This window comes from Mustela lutreola, chromosome 18 (genome assembly GCF_030435805.1).
Source record: "Mustela lutreola isolate mMusLut2 chromosome 18, mMusLut2.pri, whole genome shotgun sequence".
NCBI classification, from domain to species: domain Eukaryota; kingdom Metazoa; phylum Chordata; class Mammalia; order Carnivora; family Mustelidae; genus Mustela; species Mustela lutreola.
Window position 1 is genome coordinate 4,346,814 of NC_081307.1, and position 16,816 is coordinate 4,363,629.

At 43.7% G+C, this 16,816-nt stretch overlaps 1 protein-coding gene across 3 annotated transcripts in view; it reads right to left on the reverse strand.

Annotated features, from left to right (window-relative positions):
* The window catches only part of IKBKB (inhibitor of nuclear factor kappa B kinase subunit beta), a 61,497-nt gene that overhangs the window by 23,157 nt on the left and 21,524 nt on the right, over positions 1-16,816 (reverse strand). For all 3 annotated transcript variants that reach the window (XM_059155880.1, XM_059155882.1, XM_059155881.1), the window contains one exon: positions 834-922. In XM_059155880.1, coding sequence (XP_059011863.1) covers positions 834-922 — 89 coding nt within the window. The remainder of the gene's footprint in view (positions 1-833; positions 923-16,816) is intronic.

Here is a 16,816-nt window from a genome sequence, read left to right on the forward strand (position 1 = left end):
GACCTGCTCCGTGAATGCCCATAGTTCTCAAATCTTAGAATCACTGGCAAGAATGAGTGTGAACCGGGGACGCCTGGGTGGCTCAGTTGGTTGGTCGACTGCCCTTTGGCTCAGGTCATGATCCCAGAGTCCTGGGATCGAGTCCCGCATCGGGCTCCCAGCTCCATGCGGAGTCTGCTTCTCCCTCTGACCTTCTCCTTGCTCATGCTCTCTCTCACTGTCTCTCTCCCCAGAAGAGACTGAGTGGCCCACAGGTTGGGTTACTACATCCCACTCGGCTGAGCCCTTGCTAGTCTCCCCCAGCTAAAGGAACAAGGCTGCAAGAGGGCACGTGCTGAGCCCATGGGGAGGTAACTGCCACACCCAAGCAGGAGGGCCCCTGCGGAGGGTCCGCAAGACTGCAGTTTGGGCCAAGCCCTATGGGCAGGTACCAGCTCCAAATGCCTCCCCTGCGTCACAAGCAGAAACAGCTCAGAGCTGGTTTCCAGGTTAGCGTCAAAAGTTGCACTCTCGAACACACAGAAAACGAAAAGTCGATTTCTCGGAGGCGCTGGTCTCAAAGGCTGGGGCAGAGGCAGGAAGAGAAACAAGATTTTCCTTATCAGATTCCTGCAACTGGGGAAACTAACAATGTGGCCCATTCAAACTTGCCTCCACTAGCCAGCAAGAGCTTTTTGCTGAATTCTGTTTCAAATCAAAAGTGTTCCCACAGAATCAAAGCGAATACAAAGTCAAGGAAATGCAAATATAAACAAAGACACAAAGGGTGTTCTTTCTCTAGGAGAGCAGCTCCCCCGAGGCGGTCCCCAGGACTTTCCCGGAAGGTCACTCACTCTTTGCTCTCCTTGCTGCAGGACGATGTTTTCTGGCTTTAGATCCCGATGGATGATTCTGTTTTCATGAAGATATCTGAGTGCAGAGGCTGAGAGGGTGGAAAGGGGAGTCAATTTTCATTAAGCCTAAAAAATGTGCTTCACTTCAAAATCACCTGTCCTGTGAAAGATTGTGCCCTGACATGCACTCTGACTTTCAGTGCAGATTCGGAGGGAGGGACAGGGCCTGGGGCAGAAGCTCCCAGGGTGACGTGAAAGGAGTCCTGGTTACTGGAAAATCTGGAGAACAAGAATCTGACTTTTTCATACAAAGTCACCAATGAGTCTAGAGCAGTGGTCCCCAACTGCATTGCCCAGACCAGAAGCGTCTGAGCTTGTGAGAAATGCAAAATTCTGGGATCCCACCCCAGACCTACTAGCTCAGAAATGTTAGAGGTGTTTTAACAAGATCTCCAGGTGATGCTGATGAAGTTTGAGAAGGCGAACATCTCTGGTGTAGAGGCTCAAAAGTCTAAATTCCACAGGGAGGGTAAAGGAGAAGGGCCCTCTGGGCAGAGACCACTCTGCTCATCGGATCTGAAGTCCACGGATGTCCGAGCCGGCTTAAAGGAAGAAGTGGAAGAAGAGACTATGTGCACACTCCACGCACCTCACGGTTCAACATGGCTTTACTATGTGCTCAGTTCTCTGCTAGGCTCTGGGAGGTACATAAAATAAGAGGCATGATACCCAAGAGCTCAGAATCCAGCTGGGAAGGAAGGAAGGAGCCTGCGCGACCCTGGCTGATGTGAGCCTGTTGTACGGGAAGGTCATGGCGTACAGCACCGGGGCTCCTGTTGCAGCCGGGCTCCAAGCCCGATGTCATCTGCACCCATGAAAGAAGTTTAATAACTTAACAGAAGTCCTAGCTCATTGCACTACAAAAGACAAAAATGAGGAAATACGTGAAGGTGATAAAATTATTATTATTGGAGATGGTATGACTCTGTACTTAGAAACTCAATAGTCGAGGGGCGCCTGGGTGGCTCGGTCAGTTAAGTGTCTGCCTTTGGCTAAGGTCACGATCCCAGGATCCTAGGATCAATCGCAGAGTCAGGATCCCAGCTTAGCGGGAAGTCTGCTTCTCCCGCTGTGTCTGCCTCTGCTCACACACTCCCTCTCTGTATCTCTCTGTCTCAAATGAATAAATAAAATCTTTCCAAAAATCTTTAAAAAATTTTTAAAAATAAAGCAAAACAAAATGCCCCTTTCCACCTCTTCAGCCAGAAAGAATTTTAGATGAAAAATAAAGGGCAAATTTTCCTACATGGCTGGAAGGAGGAAAAATTGCCAGCCTTTTTGGGAAATATGGTAATATCTATTAAGTCTTAAAAATGTACATATTATTTGACCCATTATTTCTACCTCTGGTAACCTAGCTTATAAAGTCTAGTCATCTAGCTTATAAAGCTCCATAACATACACATAAGGATGCTTATTGCATGGCTTGGAGTAAAATACTTCGAAATAAACTGGAAGTCATCAATTAGGAACGGCTGACAAACGATGACAGAGCCACGTTACGGCAGACACCGGTCTCAAAATCTTTTAAGTTTACAGAGAATATAACTCAGATACAGATAATTCGAGTCAGGAGGATGACAAAGATGGCGGTTTTTTGTTTGTTTTAAAAAGGTAGTAAACAATGGGATGCCTGGATAGCTCTGTCAGTTATGCATCCGAATCTTGAATTCGGCGCAGGTAATGATCTCAGGGTCGTGAGATTGAGCCCTGTGTCGGGCTCCATGCTGGGGCTGGAGTCTGCTCGGGATTCTCCCTCTCCTCCTCCCTTTGCCCCTCCCTGCTTGCACTTTCTCTCTTAAAAAAAAAAATTAAATTAAATTAAAAAAGGTAATAAGCGAAGACAACACTAAGATGTTCAACAGTGAGGCTTCCTGGGCTGCCACTGCCCGCCACCTCTCTCTCTCTCCCTCATCACCCCAGACAGAATGTAGGCAAACCAGGGATGTGGGCATTTCCTGTCTTCTCTGCAGAGCGGGAGAAGGCCTTCCACAGAAACCAGATTGCCAAACACACTGCATAAAGCCTTTCTTTCCTGAAAACACATCTCAAAGTCCAACCCAGATAAACAAGTGACTTCCATCTTACTAGGGGAGTTCCATTGCAAAATATTTAGTTAATTATGAAACGTCTAATTACAGTTGCCCTTTTAACCCAGGCTTTGACCACACAGTTCCAGTATTTCATACTTGTTCCCTCTTTTTCTTTTCTTTCATAACTGAATACAGAGGACCAGCTTAGGTCCAACGAATGTCTGAATGAAGTGAAAGACACGTTGCACAATATTCCACTCTATCTTGTTCCCAATTGTATTAACTTTTAAAGACGGATGCTTCTGGGGGGCGCCTGGGGGACTCAGTCAGTTATGGATCCACTTTCGGCTCAGGTCATGATCTCAGGGTCCTGGGACTGAGCCCCGCATCGGGCTCCCTCCTCAGCGGGGAATCTGCTTCTCCCTCTGTCTCCACTTGCCCCCTTGTTCTCTCTTTCAAATAGAAAAATAAAATCTTTCAAAAAAAAAAAAAAAAAAAAAGATCGATGCTTCTGATCAGCACTTTCATTTGTTTTACTAATTTTTTCCTTAGAGAAAAAGAGTGCAGGGGTCGGGAGGAGGCTGGGGGGAAAAGGGGCAGAGGAAGAAAGAGAGACAGAATATTAAGCAGACTATGCTGAGCCTGGAGCCTGACTCAGGGCTCGATCTCACAACCCTAAAATCATGACGTGAGCCCAAATCAAGAGTTGGATGCTTAACCGACTGAGCCACCCAGGTGCCCCTGCGTTTCCCTAATTCTTTTTTTTTTTTTTTTTTTTTAAAGATTTTATTATTTATTAATCTGACAGAGAGAAATCACAAGTAGACAGAGAGGCAGCCAGAGAGAGAGAGAGAGGGAGAGGGAAGCAGGCTCTCTGCCGAGCAGAGAGCCCGATGCGGGACTCGATCCCAGGACTCTGAGATCATGACCTGAGCCGAAGGCAGCGGCTTAACCCACTGAGCCACCCAGGCGCCCCAACGTTTCCCTAATTCTTATTAAAGGATCAAGACAAAGGATAGTCAAACATTTGAATAACTGTGCAAACACAACCTTTCTGGCAGGAACAGGGCAGCTGAAGCAGATCTTGTGGCTGGCCGCCAGCCCTGCATGCAGCAACTCAACAAGTGTGCATGCTGACGGACTCACAACAGGCCCATTTTGGTATCTGACCAGAGTGTCAGGGCATGATCTCTAAACATGTGGGCTGGTCTGCTCCAAAGCAGAATGTATGGAAGTTAAGACGACACACTGTGTTTTGAGCAAGTACACACACCCTGGCTAACGAAACTCCTCTGAAGTCAGATGTGCACATCTCACTGTATATACCGCAGGCCACAAGCTGGGGAGATGTTCCAAGGAGCCCCCCAGGGATGGAGGAGACCATTCAGATCGTCCTGCAAGCACCACTCCGAACACAGGCCTGATCGGGAATTGTCATCTGACCCTCAGTGCGGACGGACGCAAGCTGCTAAGTGAGCCACATTAACAGCTGTCGATTCACGTTTAAGCAACTGTGCACAGCAAACTTTAACCCTCGTCTCAGGACATTTGTTCTCAAATAATTTTGTCAACTTTATATTGCATCTGGAAATATTGAATTCTTCAGGTATTATTACATGTAGTTTGCTGGAGTGAATAAGATAGTCGAAATTTCGATTGGCAACAACCAGAACAGCTCCCTTTACTGAATCCATCTGTAAAAGGCACAGCCTGACTGTGTTACATTTTACAAAACAGAACCTGAGGTGCAGTGTCACAAAATGAGTCAAAATTGTCTCAAATTGGGAGAACCTAATTTAATTGGATGGAAAATGAGAATCTGAGATGAAGAAAAATACTTTCGCACCTGAAAATCTGTTAAAACTCTAAACCCTTGGGGCACCTGGGTGGCTCAGTCAGTTGGGCTTCTGCCTTCGGCTCAGGTCTTGGGATCGAGTCCCACGTCAGGCTCTCTGCTCTGCTTCTCCCTCTCCCTGTGCTGCTCCCCCTGCTTGTGCTCTCTCACTCTCTGTTGGATAAACAACAACAACAACAACAACAACAACAAAATCTTTTTTTTTTTAATCTAAAGCCTTAGTGATAGTGATAATACAGGTGTATAAAAATTGAAAACCACGTCATAGAACATAAAGCCTAAAAGTTACTTTCTCACATTCTAATTCTAGAAAAGAGTTATATAAGAAGCACTGACTCTGTGAACTTCTAAGCTACACAGTGACACTTCCTAGGATAGACTGCAGAGAGGGTCCAGGTTAAGGATTTGCCACAGGAGAACAACAGCCTTCTTTGTTATCCTTGTCAGGAATGGCATCTGGGTAGTTACCCCAGCTTTCCCTTAGCTCACGAGAAGACACAAATATCTAACCGAAGAATGCGACACTCGAGTTCTTACTGATGAACCAGAATTTCAAATCAAAGCTCCCACATTTTTTCAGGGATCAGCCAGGACCAGCTAGATTTCCATGCCGAAAAGCAGTTTTGTAAGAGATGTACTGATAAATCCCTACTTTCCACACCCCAAATTTAAAGGGATTACTAAACTCCCTTAGGAACATTAATTGTTTGGGGTGCCTGTCCTTTAAGCATCTGCCTTCGGCTTGGGTCATAATCCTAGGGTCCTGGGATAGAGACCCATGTTAGGTTCCCTGCTTGGTGAAGAGTCTGCTTCTCCCTCTCCCTCTCCCCACTGCTTGTGCTTTCTCTCTCAAATAAATAAAATCTTAAAAAGAAAAAAAAAAAGGAATATTCTTGTTTGGGATACATTCCATAGAAAAGAAATGGGAGGATAAATGGACCAAAAACAGAGAGAGAGAGAGATTAGATTAGAAGTACAACAGGATGTTTGCTCACTCAATAAAAACTGACTATGTTAAAAAAGAAATAGGGGGCGCCTGGGTGGCTCAGTGGGTTAATTCTCTGCCTTTGGCTCAGGTCATGATCTCAGGGTCCTAGGATCGAGTCCCGCATTGAGTTCTCTGCTCAGCAGGGAGCCTGCTTCCCCCTCTCTCCCTGCCTCTCTGCCTACTTGTGGTCTCTGTCTGTCAAATAAATAAATAAAATCTTTGAAATTTAAAAAGAAAGAAAGAAAGAAAGAAAAGAAAAGAAAAGAAAAGGAAAGGAAAGGAAAGGAAAGAAAGAAAAGAGGTCCAAAATGGTGCCCCTGATACTAAGGCCACATCACCAACAGGGACTTAATGCCTAACCTAACTGGGCACTTGAGTGGCTCAGTTAACTAAGCGCCTGCCTTCAGCTTAGGTCAGGCATCCTGGGGTCCTCGGATCGAGCCCTGCATAGGGCTCCTGGTTCAGCAGGGAGTCTGCTTCTCTTTCTGCCCCTCCCCTGCCTATTTTCTCTCTCTAAAATTAAAAAAAGAAAAGTAAGATCTTAAATAAAAAAAATAAAAAGTTTAAAAAAGACCTAACCTAACTGCATTTTCAGCTTATCTTAGAAATATAATCTTAACTAGTTAGTCTAGAACTATCTGGTCAGCACTAGTGAGGTAATCTGCCTGACAGACCCCTGCTATCCCCCAAAGGAGGGTGACCTTGCCTGAAACAATCCACTCTTTGCAAGTGCCTTCTGTGTCGTTCCCCCTTCTGTCTAGAAGTGTTTCATTTTGTACAGCTCTTTGGAGCTCCTTTCTGTTGGCTAGATGGGAAGCTGCCCAATTCATGAGTAGCTGAACAAACTCAACAAGATCTTGAGAATTTACTCAGCTGTCTTCTGTTCTTCAACATAATTGGTGACAACTGTGGGATCTGAAGGAAACTTCTGATAACTTCGGGAACAACAAGAAACACAAACATGATACCCTCGAACCCTTCAAGTTCTCCTTGCGGTCCAAGGGCCATTGGTAAGTCCCTCTTGGTTGTGAGTCTGATACTTTGTACTAATGGGCGGTAAGATGGCTCCCCACCTCACAGGCTTTCCACAGATCCTCCATTTGATTGGCAACCCCAGCCCTTGGTTCAGTCCCCGGATTCCACGTTGGGAACTGCTGGCGGTTCAGCTCACAGTTCCCCATCTGTCCCCATTCTTTGGAGTCTACTCCTTTTGTCCTTTCCCCAGTCCCCAGTTCCACGTGAGGAATTGCTGGTGGTTACTCAGATTGGGTCCAAAGTGATTTGTGTAGATGAAGGCTACTGTTAATCTCAGAGGCCCAAATCCACGAAACTAGTGAGCACAACCAAGCATGTGAAAGCTGTTAGAACGCATGCTACCTAACTCTTGAGACTCCTGTGTCTTAGGCTAGTCACCTAACTAAAGAATAAATTGGTTACAGGTTGGGTCACATTGACACTAGGGCACCTGCAACCTCAAGAAAATGTCCATGTGATGAGGTATCCTGTACAGCACCTTATAACTACCAAACGAGCAACATGTTCCCCTTAGGTATTAGGTTGGCTCCAAGGGCATCAAAACCTTAGCTTAAACAAACAAACAAACAAATAAAAACCCTTAAATTCTGAAGAGTTGAGGGCACTACCTTCCAGCAACCTGCTTATTTAATGGTTAAGAACTATGATTTGGGAAGCTATAAATATCTATAAAAATAGTAAAATCTTACTAAAAAACAACCTAGAATTACAATGGCCAATGTGGGAAACATTCCAATTAAACAAGGTATCCTGTTCTATTTGTTTGATTTGGGAACCCTTGCTTTTAAGTGTACTTCTTAAAAGCAAGGGTTCCCAAATCAAACAAATAGAACAGGATACCTATTTTAACAGATGTACAGAAGCTTCCAAAAGGTTTCAAGAATCCAAAATAGCTTCATTGAAAGTTTCACTGCAAAAAGGCTAATGAAAAATCAGACACAAAGGCATCTAAAACACCACCTAGGGGCACCTGGGTGGCTCAGTTGGTTGAGTGTCTGACTCCTGAGTTTGGTTTGAGTTGTGATCTTGGGGTTGTCGGGTTGAGCTCTGCAGTGAGCTCCATGCTGAATGTGGGGTCTACTTGGGATTCTCTCTCCCTCTGCCTCTGTCCCTCCCCTGCCATGCTCCTCTCTCTTGCTCAAAAAATAAATAAAACACCTAGGTCTTCCGCACTGGACCCTTCCAGGGGCACGTGATCAAAAAGCTGGCCTGGAAATCAATGCTTTATTGGCAATCAAGTGGGACACTGGAAAAGAGGTTTTCTCAAAGGTTTTGGGCATGTCCTTCACATATCTGCCTCTGTAGGAAGGCCCCCAGTGACGCAACTCTGTGGGATTTTCTGGCAAAGTGCTATGTTATTCCCTTAACTAAAGGGAAACTCAAAACTAATGAAAATCCTTGCCAAGTTCTGGTAGACACTGGAGCTACATTCTCTTCTTTAAACCCCACGCAGAGTCTATAGATGGGACCCTCAAAGACTGGCAGAAGCCAGCTAAACTAAGAATTCCTACTAGAGGCTCTTCCTGCTGTCTCTCTCATCAGTAGAGAAAGAAAAAGGAATTATCTTCCGCAACCTCCCTGGGGAGGGCTCTTGATTCCAAAGGATTGTTCAATACTGCCAGGAATATTTACTGTTTGTTCTAGCTCCAACTTGACAAAATATTTGGGAAAACTTTATTTATTTATTTATTTTTAAAGTAATCTCTCTACACCCAACATGGGGCTTGAACTTACAGCCCTGAGATCAAAGGTTGTAAACTCACTGTGATCAGAACATGGCCAAATTGGAAGCTGATACTCAGAGGCTGATAGGAATTTTTTTTAAGGCCTTCTCCCCTAAATGAAAATAAAACTATGTATCCAGAGTGAAAGTAAAAAATTTCTGAAGCCTTTGTAGAAGAATTTGCTAAAACATTCCAAAGACAAACGGCTCCAAATCCAGAACACAGCAATCCTTTGACTTTGATCAGAAATCTTTTTCTTGATATTAAAAAAAAAGCAAATTAGAGATGACGCGGTTTACATGGGGAGATCAGCCTATGCTATCATTTAAGTTACAGCCCAGTTCCTTGAGAAATTAAGAGAGTCTGTCCTTCCCTTACAAATCTTTACAAAACCAGAAATGCAGCTCTGGAAGCAATTCCAAGTCCACCTGTCCTTTTTACCGACCCCAAACCTCCCCGAGTTTTCTCAGAAGTTTTGTAAGGAGTAGGAAAATTCAGACTTTAGGGAACAAAAGTACTTCTTTAAAAAAAATTTTTTTTAATTTTTAATTTTTTAAAGATTTTATTTATTTGACATAAAGAGAGCGAGAGAGCACAAGCAGAAAAAGTGGCAGAGGAAGAGGGAGAAGCAGGCTTCCTGGAGCCTGATACGGGGCTCGATCCCAGGACCCCAGAATCACAACCCAAGCCAAAGGCAGACACTTAATTGACTGAGCCACCCAGGCACCCTCAAAAGTACTTCTTAGAGGAACTTGCATTCTTTCCCTGAGCCTTTGAGAGAGAAGTGCTCTACCTGGTTGTCTCCAGGAACTCTCATCTAGACCTTCCCCAATTCCTGGGACTGAAGAAAGAAGTGCGGGGAGGCTATTTACAAATACAAATTGCTGTAGAGGCTCCCTTGTTCCAAATCTGGTCGGCAGTTTCCATACATTTACTTTTAAGGACAACTATAAATCTTCAGTGTATCCCCACAAATATTGGTAGAAAAAGCTTTAGACATCTAAGCAGATAACCTTATTTTATCTGCCAGAAACCTGATTTGGATCCAAATGCTCTTTTATAAACTAGTGAGTTTCGCATTCCCATACCCATCTTATTGCTAGAATTTTAAAGTGAAAGCTATAAGGGCTCTGTTGGCATATGCCTGTATGTTTACGGGGGCCTATACATATGTGTGTCATAGATATATGGTACATTCTTCCTCTGAACGGTACTGCCAAAATTCATGTGCAAAAGGGCTCTATTTAATCGGCTTAAAAACAAACAGGCATTTATATCAAGTATTCCTAAAATTCTCAGAAATAAAATAGAAATTAACCCCAATGCCTTTCAGGTTCACATGTTCTGAGAAAATATTCGGAATTAAAGTTAATTTAAGTTTGTTGACTCAATTAAAATAGACATGTCTTCAGTGTTGTCAGAATTAAATATAATGCCGACATACATTTAGTCTACATAGGTTTACAATTAAAATAACCTGATATTATCTACACGATAATATGATACAAACATATGATAGCTATATTATATCGTCAACAGGAAAAATGAGAGAATGAAGACTGACTTTGTCTAATGTCTCATGAAGTTTCCCTGGGTCATGAAACAAAAGTGTATGCTTCTAAAAATTATTAAATATATTCATACATTTGCCAACGTAATGAATACTGGTGTAACAGGCAGATCACAACTGCTTACGTGTTAGTTTTCACTAGAAACTAAAGTTTCTAAGGGTTAAAAATTCTAAATAATATGTAATCAAAGCTACTGGAAATCATAAGAGAAACATCTCTATACGCAAGGAAAGCAGGGTATGGTTTTTGGTAAGAAAAGGTTTGAGGAATGGAGAGACATTTTTATTGAGGGAGAAGACATTTTCTCCTAAAGTGAGGCTACTTATTTCAGAATGGAAAAGAGGAAAAACACAGGACAAAATCTGAATGTAAAAAAGATGTAGAAGGTTTGTAAAAAAGGAAATCTTGGGAAAGGAATTTTATGCGTGGTCAAGTTGGCTAAGATTAAAATGAATTTATTTGAACAAAAAAGCAGTTTTAAGATAAAAAATAAGCTGGTACAAAATTAGAATTTGGTTTTCTCTCTGTTAAAAGGACAAAGTTTTCTTGGACTATTGGTCTAAATGAAGTCTTTATGACCTTGAACTACCTGGTATTTAGCAGAGGGCTCCTGGAACATCTCAAAAAATTTATTCTCTCCATACAAAGGGGTAAGGAAAACTAACTGGGCTTATTTGCTATGTTAAATTACATGGAAAGCATTGTCAAACGGGGAAAATCCTAAGCTTGCTTTATTCTGTACTTGTGTAGGTATGCAAGTGTTCCAGAAACTGTATGAAATGCCTGGAAATCTGCATGTTCTAGAAAATTATCAGTAATAATTCTAGTTACTATCCTAAAATGTTGTTTATCACAGAAATTACTATATTTCTTTATCAAATGAACTCTCATCAGATCTTCAGTAATGCACATTTTTAAGTCTTTGTCACTTGCAGAGAGTTACTGTTCTACTCTGATGCTCTTCTGATGTGTTTCGGGCACCTGGGTGGCTCAGCTGGTTAAGCGCCTGCCTACAGTCAGGTCATGATCCAGGAGTCCTGGAATCGAGTCCTACACTGGGCTCCCAGTTCCGCGGGTAGTCTACTTCTCCCTCTGACCTTCTCCCCCTCATGCTCTCACTCTCTCTCTCTCAAATAAATAAATAAAATCTTTAAAAAAGAAAAAAGAAAGAGTTTCTGCTCAAGTGCTCCATCTTCAGAGAGAACAGGTTTGTACTTTGGGAAGAACTTCGGCAAGTACAGGTTTCTGATCACTTTAAGATCATACAACTGTCCTCGGTAAGAATTTCCAGAACACCAGAACCGGATTCAGGCAGAACAGATGTTAATTAAATGACTGGATGACTGGAGGAGGATTACGGCTTTTTGTTTGAGACACTGCTGGTTCCTCTCAATGTTCTGTTTTTCCAAATTTTTTAAGCTACCTCTGACTTACGGCAGTCTGATAAAGCATACCTTTGCAACAAAAGTATGAATGAAACATTTCCTTTTTCTCCCTACCTATTCCCTCCAGAATTCAGAAGCTCTCGAGCATTCTTTTCATGGTAATAGTTAGGTATTTGTGTAAATTCAGTAAGACTTGTTCTCCTTGTAACAGAACAAAATTAAAAACACGGGCTATATTACCGAGGACTTGACTGAAATGTCATATTTAAGAGCGATATATATAGACTCAGATATGACAGACAGTTTAAGGAACTGCTGGGAAAAAACACTTGGTATCTTGCTTATAAAAGATTCCTAGCAGCCTTACCAGATGAGTAAGAAAGGTCAGTTCCTAGCAGGCCCAGAAATCTCAGGTTATTTGGGGGAACCTTACGAAGAGAGAAATTCACCCAAATTATTGGTACTGCTGGTAAATTCTGATGGTAAGTCCTTGGAATGGCTTCCTGGCCTCAGAGGCTATTAGGAGTTCAATCTGATTCTTTATGAAAAGTTCCTTCCACAAAGCAGTCTTAAACGGAGCTTATATGACCAATCACTATTCTTGTTGCATTTATCTAAGTAATCAGGCCAATTTTAATGAAAACAAATTAGTTTTGTGGTAATTATTTTTAATTAAAAATGGGGGTAACTGTAAAGAAAAATGGTCTGCACTTTTGTAGATATTAGATTCTAATCCTGTTAATTTTCTTTGAGCTTCTGTTATATACCTGTAAACTGAACTGGATCCTGAATTTCTTCCAGTATCTAGCAATGACTCTCCCAACTAACATTTTTTTTTTTTTTTAAGATTTTACTTATTTATTTGACAGAGAGAGATCACAAGTAGGCAGACAGAGAGAGGGAGAAGCAGGCTCCCCACCAAGTGGAAAGCCCAATGCAGGCCTCGATCCCAGGACCCTGAGATCGTGACCTGAGCTGAAGGCAGAGGCTTAACACACTGAGCTACCCAGGTGCCCTCCAAACTAACATTTCTAATTTTTCTTCCAGCCTTCTTATTTGGAATCAAAAAGACAAAGACTGCCCTTGAATCCCTTGGAAGAGACTCCAGGTCCTCCTCACCACCCAGATGGCATCCAGACCCAGGGGCAGCTACATAAAATCACTGAACTAAGCCACCTGGCTTAACAAAGGGACTCAACACGGTCTTCGATTTTGATTTGGTATGGGTCTTGGGGACCATGGCTTGAAGTCCACTCTAGACATTAGAAATCACACTGTGTATAATAATCATTGTAATCTCCCTGGTGCACTGTATTTCCTCAAAAAGTTTTAAATGCATGTTCATAGCCACCAACCACCAAAGATCTGCCTAAGACTGGAATGTCAAAAAAAGAACGAGGAGAGCTACTGATTGAAAAAATGAGAACCTGAAGTCATGATCTGTGAATACCACAGAGATTCGGCAAGAAAACTGTAAGAACTTGAGAGCAATAGCTGGGAGAGGCGCTGATGTCTTAGAATTTGTTCACATCTCTAGGTTAAGCTGAAAGTCTAACCAAAAGGGAGGAATTGTTAAAAAAGAGACAACAGGACCCAAATGGAGTCACTTGTGCTAGGCCCACATCACCAAACCGAGACTTAATACCTAACCTAACTATAGATTCAGCCTCTCCCAAGAATGTAATCATAGTCTGGAATTACTGGGTCAGCACTAATGGGGTAATCTGCCTGACGGGACCCCTGCCATCCTCCAAAGAAAGGTGACCTTACCTGAAACAATCCATTCTTTGCTAGTGACTTCCCTGTCCTGCCCCCTTCTGCCTATCAAAGTCTTTCATTTCGTACAACTCTTCAGGGCTCCTTTCTGTTTGCTAGGTCAGATGCTGCCCAATTCATGAATCACTGAATAAAGCCAATAAGATCTTTAAAATCGATTCAGCTGAATTTTGTTTTTTTACATTTAATACTACTATGTATCAGTCACTCTGCTGTCACTGGCCTTTCCAAACAAAACATACTAGAAGGCCAAGTGTGAACATGTGGAGAAAGATTTCACCCAGCTGAGGGTTTCTTGGCTAAAAGAGCCCCTAGGACTAATCAGCAAGGTAACAAGACAGTCACACGGGTGCTGGAGAAAAGGGCACAACCATTCTCGTTCTTTCAGCAAGTACTGATAAGGTAGCTTGTACTTCCTAGGTATCGTGGAAAATGGGTCACGGAAGCCAAGGCATTTTCTTCACTCACTGCAGAGTCTGGCCAGAAGTCAGTCTCCACTGTCAAGCATGGGCTGAGATCCCATGGCAAGAGCAGAGAGACCAAGTACCAAGTCAGTGCGGGAGGCAGCAGGGGTGAGGCAAGCCAGGAGAAGGAGAAGCACGGTGAGTGACAGGTCAGGGCAGGTCTAGAGCTGTGTCCTGGAAGCCAGGAAGGCTGAGGGTCATCGGGGAGGTGCAGGAGCAGCGTTCTAAAGGGAGTGGCCATGAGTGCATGGTAGCAGGATGACTGAGGATCAGGGGCTTCTGAAAGCCATACAGATGCAGGGGATTGAGAGCAGTGTGAGTTGAAGAGGTATGGCCTTGAACGATGACGACAAAAGTGTCCTCTTCCAAAGCATGAAATGGGTGAGTAAGAAGGGGCTAAGGAGGCCAGGCGAGGGGTTAGGACAGTGATGTGCTCTGACACTGAAGTTGTGTGGGCGGCGGGAACAGAGAGAAAAAATGGGATATGTGACACGAAGGAGGGCTGAAAGGGTCTGGAGCCTTTGATCGGAAGGGTACAGAGCAGGAAGAGGGCAGGCTACAAGAGATGAGATTTGTGTCTGGGTTGCCGATAGCAAGACGGGCTGGTGACACAAGAAAGGGATGCTGGTAAGGGATCTGGCTTCAGAAAGACGTCTAGGACTTCCATTTGGTAATGACTTAGGGAGAAGTATATAGACACGGGTATGGAGTTGAGGCTAGAGCTCAGGGTTGAATGCACAGACTTTGGAGGGAATACGGTTGATAAAGATGTCGTGAGAACAGCCTGGCAAACGAATACTGGAGAGCAGTGGGCAGCCAGTCCGGTGCAGAGAAGGACAAAGGGGACGGAGCAGGAGTGATCAGAAAGCATCTGGGCAAACCTGGGTGAAGAGGACGCATCTAAGGGAGAGGTGAGAGACATCGGGCACGCAGTCAGGCTGGGACAGCGGAGAGGGCGTCAAAAACGCCCCAAAGACATCCTGGGGCGCCCATTCCGAAAACCAGCCTCCTGAATAATAAAAATGGAATATTTAGTTAGAAGGGACCTTAGAGACCACTTAGCTCAAACTACTCATTTTAAAGTTGAGGACACGTAGGCCCAGAAAGTTACCAGAGTTTTTCACAGAGAAGAAACAAAGAGATAAAGAGAACAAAAGGTGGGGCGCCTGGGTGGCTCAGTGGGTTAAAGCCTCTGCCTTCAGCTCAGGTCATGATCCCAAGGTCCTGGGATTGAGCCCCACATTGGGCTCTCTGCTCCACAGGGAGGAAGCAGGCTCCCTCTCTCTCTGCCTGCCTCTCTGCCTACTTGTGATCTCTATCAAATAAATAAATAAAATCTTAAAAAAAAAAAGAGAGAGAGAGAGAGAGAGACCAAAAGGTCCTTGACCAGGGTGACAGAGCTGGGAACATGGAGAAGCCAGGACTGAAAGCCAGTTGTCTTCTTTTTTATTATTGTAAAGCTCATTTATGCTTTCCAACATACTTTATATACCAATGATCGGAATTTCTGAAATCAGGTAATCCTCTTATGTCATAAAATCCACAGTTAGAGAGAAATACGAAATAGAGAGGTCACTTCTTTGATTCATAGTGTGAAGTTCTCTTTTCTAGAGCCCTGTGTTCTCTTTGAACCCCTCTCTGCTTTTTAATGTTGATGTACTGCTGCTGCAAGGAGCAGCTCCAATAGGGACCAGGATGGTCCCTGAGAATACAGCACAGAGGAGATGGGGAGCGGGATTCCTGAAGGTTCAGAGGACAAGATGGTCAGTCCCCACAGTGAACTGGCCATCTGGAGGATCAAGGAAAATGAACTCAGACTTAAGACCCAGTAAGGTGATGAGATCACACAACAGGGCCGCCCACGTGACTAATGGCCCAGGCAGGTCCCCATTAGAGAGTGAGTGTATCCATCTGTCCCTCAACCTCGAGTGCTCAGGAGTTTGTGCCTCTGCCAGCAGAAGGACACACACTCCAACATTTTCCAAAGGATAATGAGCAAAACCATTTAAATAGAGTCCACTTAGATGTAACTTCGTTGAGCTATTTTAGGGTTATGTGGAAATCCAGATCATTTCCGGCTGCTTCTGACCTGTCTCCAGATCTCTTACCAGCGTTAAGAGAATTTGTCTAGGGGCAGCTGGGTGATTCAGTTGGTTAAGCATCGGGTGTCCTGCTCAGTGGGAAGTCTGCTTCTCCCTCTCCTTCTGCCCTTCCCCCACCCTGCTCATGCTTGCTTGCTCTCTCAAATAAATAAATAAAATCTTAAAAAAAAAAAAAGTTATTTGTCTAATGGGTCTGTCCTGGCACACGCTCACCAAGCAATGGCTCATTTTCTCCTGTAGTATCTTCTTAGCCAATGTAAAGTTCATTGGAAAAATTTTTTCTGCCCATTATCTTGATGCTGTTCTCAGTGGGCATCTCTGTAAGGTTAGTGGCACAGAAAAGGCTACGTTAAAACAGGTTTAGGGCAGAGGAGAAGGTGATGGACTCTGGACCCAGGGTCAAGGGTGCGGCTCAGCCGCTTATCTAAAGTGGACCCAGGAGAGAACAGCAGTGGCAGCTCCAACAACGGAAACGTGAGGCCAGCACTTGGAACAAACTGGAACAAAATATGCTCAGGAAATGTTTCCAAATACAAAAGAGTTATGTTAGATGAGCTCCAAGAAAAGCTTTTGAACTCTGAGTGGTGAGATCCTTACAAAACAAAGAAATTTGATAAATCTTGTACTCAAGTCAGAAATGGGAATGAAAGTAAAATACAGGCTTATCAACCACCTCCACCGCAACCACAATACCGGGGGATGTGGCCGCCCCCCGAAAAGTGACTGACACAGGAACAGGTCTGACGGGTAACCATTTCCAGGAAGGGAAGTTTCGACAAGGCAACCAGCAGCCTGGCTTACCAGATCCCAAATCAGGGTGACTGAGGTTTTTCAAAAGGGATGCTATTAATCCAAATTAATAGCAAGGGGAAAGGAAATGAGAATGGAACAAACTTGCTGACCGCACGTAATGCTCAGAGCAGAAAATACCATGCTGGCCGCTTTTGGACTCACCTCATTTGATCCTCGTAACAATTCTAATGAGGTGAG